Source organism: Octodon degus, unplaced genomic scaffold (genome assembly GCF_000260255.1).
Source record: "Octodon degus isolate 3935 unplaced genomic scaffold, OctDeg1.0 scaffold00053, whole genome shotgun sequence".
Taxonomy (NCBI): domain Eukaryota; kingdom Metazoa; phylum Chordata; class Mammalia; order Rodentia; family Octodontidae; genus Octodon; species Octodon degus.
The window spans coordinates 12908808-12914822 of record NW_004524629.1 but is presented as its reverse complement, the minus strand read 5'-3'; the positions used below and the strand labels follow the sequence as shown (position 1 = coordinate 12914822).

General features: G+C 39.1%; 1 protein-coding gene across 1 annotated transcript in view; it reads right to left on the bottom strand.

The window, feature by feature from the left end:
- Positions 1–6015, bottom strand: part of Maats1 (MYCBP associated and testis expressed 1) — a 63355-nt gene that overhangs the window by 10802 nt on the left and 46538 nt on the right. Inside the window, exon 17 of the mRNA XM_004633331.2 lies at positions 3690–3851. Coding sequence (XP_004633388.1) covers positions 3691–3851 — 161 coding nt within the window. The 3' untranslated portion in view covers position 3690. The remainder of the gene's footprint in view (positions 1–3689; positions 3852–6015) is intronic.

Genomic DNA, 6015 nt, shown 5'->3' with positions numbered 1-6015 from the left:
TGAACCCTTTGTGTCTCTCTGGCAAGATGTTCTGCTCCTGAATCAGCTGGGTGGGTCTTGCCTCTAGCCTCTTTGCAGGGAGTTCTGCTGAAGGGTTCTGTGCTGGGCCTGCACTCTGGGTCGAATGAGGATCTGCGGGCCCTGGGTCATCTCACTCACTCGTCGGGCCTGCGCTCTGGGTCTATCCAGGATCCCGCGGCCCCGGGTCATCTCACTCCAACTTTTTATTTCTTCTTTCACCTACTGGGTATTCAGGAGCATGTTGTTCAATTTCCAGGTAATTGTGAACTTTCTGAAATTCCTCCTGCTATTGATGTCCAGTTTTGTGTAACTGTGATTGAAAAGATATTTGATATGATTCCAATCCTCTTCAATTTGTTAAGATTTGTTTTATGACATAACATATAACTTATCCTGGAGGATAATCTGTTTGTGCTATTGAAGAATGTGTATCCTGCAGCTGTTAGATAGAATGTTCTGTATGGGCCTGTTAGACCTACTGCATTTGGTCTCAAGTATGGTTGTCTCTCTCTTTGGCTTCCCTGGGCAGCACTGAATAAAGAGGGGTTGCATTGGGTCACATATAAAACGTATAACATAGTTAATGTATATAAATAACAAATGTCCTGTTCGTATTTTAATTTACTAATTTATCCCTATAAAATCATATAATGAGCCTAAGTTATTAAACTAAATACAAACTTACACATTTGCTTAACAAGAATTCTTGTCATCACAGGCACACAAGTGTGTAAGGAGACTGAAATACTATTATTGGTAACTATTGCATTTTACTCTCTAAGTTTCACAAACACATGAACCATGTGTCAGTTTCTATTTGCCTCACTGCACTCTGTCCTACCCTGGACAGCCTTCTGCAGTTACCTACACAGCCCATGAGCAAGCACCATGCAACAAAGTCATAAAAATATTTTTAACAATCACATAACAGTTTATGAAATTCTTGGGCCACATTACTAGTTGCCCGAGGCTGTGTGTGGCCCTCAGGCTGAACACATTTGAACACTCTCACACTAAAGTGCACTTTAAGGTGGGTATTTTCCTATTGATTTTCTGTCTAAATGATCTTTCTATTGCTAAGAGCAGGTTGCTTTAATCCTCTACTCTTTTAGAATTACAGTGCATCTCTCCCTTCATGTTTACCAATATTTGTTTTATAAATTAGAGTGCTCCAATGTGGGTGTATATGTATTTATAATTATATTAGTCTCTTGATGAATTAAAGATATAATAAGTTAACATTTTTTTTGTCTCCTTTTATAGTTTGTTTGGGTTTTTTTTTTTTTCGGAACCAGGGATTGAACTCAGGCTCTTGCACTTGCCAGGAAAGTGCTTATTCCACTGAGCCATCTCCCTGGCTCCCTCCTTTTATAGTTTTTGATGTACAGTTTCTTTTATCTGACTTAAGTGTAGCAATCTCTGCTGTATTTTGGTTTGCATTTACGTTGAATGTCTTCACCTCTTCATTCCCATCCTATGAGGGTCTTTAAACAGAAGTGTGTCTCTTGTAGGCAACACATACTGGGATCTGAGTTCATTGTTTTCTAATCCATTAAACTACTTTGTTGTTTGACTGGAGAATTTAATCTACTTATATTCAAGGTAATTATTCATGGGCAAAGATCTCTCTGTGTCTCTGTCTCTCTGTATCTCTCGGTATCTCTCTGTCTCTGTCTCTTTCTGTCTCTGTCTCTCTCTTCCTCTGTCTGTCTCTGTCTCTGTCTGTCTGTCTCTGTCTGTCTGACTCTCTCTCTCTCTCTCTCTCTCTCTCTCTCTCTCTCTCTCTCTCTCTCTTTCTCGCTCTCTCAGAAAAAGCCTCACTATGAAGCTCAGGCTTGGATATTCATTATGTATTCCAGGCAGGCCTTGAACTGGTGGCCATCCTCCTGCCTCAGACCCTGAGTGCTGGGATTACAAATATGTCCCACCATGTCTGGCTGGTAAGGATTTCTACTACCATTTTATTCATTCTTTTCTGATTTTTTAATAGCACCTTTGTTCCTTTCTTCTCTCCTGTTGTTTTTCTTTGAATTAGATTATTTTTCTCTAGAAATATATTTTGATTTTTGCCTTTTCACCTTTTGTGTATCTGATGTTTTTCCTTTAAAATTACTATATGCTTACAAAAAAGCATAGTTATCACAGGCTATTGAAAACTAGTAATAATCTTAATCACACATGTAAAATTTATACTCTTACTCCACCCTCCTCAACATTTTACGTTTTCATTATTACCATTTACATCTTTTTATAGTGGTTAGCTCTTAATGCATTATTGTGGCTATGATTATTTTAACAGCTATGCCTTTCAACTTCTTATTAAAGACATAAGTGATTTATGTACCAATATTACAGAACCAAGAATATTCTGAATTTAACTCTGTACTTACTTTTGCCAGAGTGTTTTATAATTTCTTATGTTTTCACATTACTAAGCTTAATGTGGCATATTATGTAGGTTGGGAAGTTCAAGAAACCAGGTAGGGTTTCACTACTAGTGAGTAGGGTCTCACTACTAGATTGGAATCATAGTAATTCTCTTGTTTACAGCCTCCCAAGTGCTGGGATAATAGGCACGTGCCACCACACCCAGTCTCCATTGCCATCTCAGCATGTCCTGGGGGTGGAGCTGGCACAGCAGGCCCAGGGATTGAACCCTGGAGCCTGTACCTGCTTGTAGGCGCTTTAATCCACTGAGCTATTTGGCCATCCCTCCTTTTTAAATTTCTGGAAAAGGATTATTCAATCTCATTTTCAGATTTTCCAATAAATACCTTTAACAGTACAAATTTCCCCAAAAGCTAGTTTGGCAATATTTTACAAATTTGATGTATGACATTTTGGACTTTCTCAATTAGTTTCTATACTGATTTTTTTTTATGAATAGGTTATTTACAAATATACTTCTTAATTTCCAAATGTTAGAATGATCTCATTGATTCCTAGATTCATTATATTTTTTTAAATCATAGGACACCCATTGTATCATTTTAACAATAGTATTTGAAAATTGGTTGCGACTTCCTTTACTGCCCAGCACAGTCAGTTTCTGTAAATGTTCTGTATGTACTTTAAAAGAATATGCATTCTGTAGTTGCTAGGTTTGATATTTTATAAATGCCCATTACATTTTCCTAGAATTATTTATGTCAAATATACCATCACATTTTTTCCCCAACCCTCAATGCCTTTCCCCAACATGAGAGAACATGCAGGATAAAGGAACAGAAAATGTGCTCCCAGCCTTTCCTCTTCTCATAAGTTTCCTTGCAGCTGACTCTAGCTCTGCACTCTGGGGAACCTGGCAGATAAGGTGGTATGTGTTAATTACATTACTAAGAAACTTTAACTACTTAGGATAAAAATGACAGCTGAGTGGTAAACTGCACCTAGAATGGGAGGAATTCAAAACAAATTATTAATGGCTAACAGAAAGTTTATAAGAGATTCTGGCCTGTGGAGTGAGATTTGTAAATGTCTAGCTCTCAAGAGCCCAATTGCTAGGGCATCAACTTTAAAATTGCCCTGACCTGGGTGGCATGGGCCAGGTGACATGGAAATGTTTCGGTGTCTTTAACAAGGAACAATCTGTTCAAACTGTGCACAAAGCTGAACGATGCAGTTTCTCCTCCTCTCTCTGCTTCCTTCCTGATAGAAAACAGACTCACCTTAGCTGTCATTCTCATTTTGAGTTTCTTCTTCAGTCCCCTCGCCAGGCTCTGAGAGCTCACCTTGCTGTGGCTCAGCAAAGCTCTGCTGGAGCATGGTTTCCGTTTGCTCATGGAGGATCTGATGGGCTGCGAGAATGTGCTTCCGCTGCGCGTTCCTCACTGTGCCAGAGTGACAGAATTCTTACAAAGTGGATGAAACCATTTTCAAATGGTTTTGAGAAAGTAGTGACAAGAGTGACAATTTGCCAACCATGCATTTTCTGACTTTGGACTGACTGGATTAAATGAAAATTATCTGCCTCCTGTTTTAGAAATACATCTAAAATAAACCAAATTCACACCTTGCTTCTTGCTGCTGTTTCTACTCGTGGTCTTTGGCTCCTCCGGTCAGTTCTCCTCTTCTTGGCTTGCCTCCACCCCACCCCTCAGGTCTCCTCTGGACCACCTGAATCTTGCCTTTTTGTAAAGCTCAACTCAAGTCCCAGTCCCTGCAGGAGGTCTGCTCTAACTGGGTCAGTCTACACCCACCATCTACCATGCCTGCATTTGTATAAATCCATGCAGCATCAAAGCACTTGATGTGAGTTACTTTGTTTCCTAACTACATATAAGAGGTAAGGAATGACTGATTGCCCTTAATGTAACTCTTGTCTTGCACTCCTGTTTGAACCTTATCCTAACAGAGAGTACTATTGGTTGACGATGAGTGTCTGATTTTATAGCTTTACAAGGTGTCCTAGCTCCAAACTCTAAGAATATTTATTATGGAGTCTTAGTTCAGACAATTTTCAACAACTAAACCCTTGGAAGGGGTAAGCTGACATCAACTACCATGATGATGGTGATGATAATATGAACAATTAGCATTTTCCTTGCCATATGCCAGGCACCAATTTAAGATGATACATAATTATTCATTTAACTACCCCACAACCCTAAAACAGAATATTATTAATAACCCCACTTTCAGAAGAAGAAACTGACATTGGGAGGTTAGATTACCCAGTCACGCAGCTGGTAAATGACAATACAAAGTCATATGAACATTTCCCTACTTGGGAATCAACTACTTTCCATAGGGTGATGTGCACGGCAGCGTACTATACTGTACAGCAGTGCAGTTGAAGCAGTAGGGGTGTTGGAGCCACAACGATCATGACTCAACTCTGCAAGACATGTGTTGCTTTTTTCTTTTTCTTTCCTTTTTTTTTTTTTTTTTTTTTTTGGCTGAACCAGGGATTGAACTCAGGCTCCTAAACTTGCCAGGCAAGTGCTTATTCCACTGATCCATCCACTGGCCCCAAAACGTGTTTCTATCACTAATTTTCTTAAATGAAAAATGAGACTAAACCTACAGCTGTTGTAAGAAATCAAGATAATGTGCACTTTCAAGTGCTTAGTGTACTTGCCGGGACATTCATGTATTTAAAATTTGGCAGCTACTGTTATTTTATACCTCTCTTTATTTGTGTCTTTAAGGTCTTTCTGATCCACCAAATTTTTAAAAAGTGAGATATCTCCAAGTGGCCTGTGTATACACTATGTTAATTTTGGATAAAGAGGACATATAATATATTCAGTTTTCATCTGGGGAAAGAGAACAAAAAGAGAAACAAAAGTTCCTAGAGTGTCCTCCCATCCATGGGGCCTTTGTGATTTGGCATCAACATGGAGGAAAGAGCCCGTGGATTCACCTGTCTTGCCCACAGACAGTTCCCACTGGACTCCTGCCATTTAAAGTTCTTTCTCCAAATCTTTCCTCTCAAATCCAGGAGGCTATAGTAAATATTAAGCTTCTTGTCATCTCCTTCAAATTACCCAAGTAGAATGGTTTTGAAGCAGGCCAAGCTAACTTTGAATCTGGGAAAAGTAGAAAAAAGAGTTGCATATTTTCTTAAGGATCTAGAATTAAATAAGGTCCCTTTTATAACATAAAGAGATATAGAAATCTGCATTATTTGGCTTGAAAATGAAACTTTGTTGGTATAGGTGCTTTAATACACTGCTGATGGGAGTAAGAATTATAACGATGTTTTTGTGTCACAATTAGGTAAACTTCATTAAAATATAGAATGATGGGGCTGGAGAGATAGATTGGCTATCTAAGCACCTGCCTGGCAAATGCAAGGACCTGAGTTCAACCCCCAGTACCACGTGCCATGCTGGCTCCAGAACCCCAGGAGTGCTGCACTGATTCCTAAACTAGACATGGTGGTGCACATCTGTAATCCTAGTGCTAGGGAGGCTGGGACAAGAGGATCAGTATGAGTCTGATCTATGTAGTGAGACTCTGTACTGAATTATATATATATATATATATATA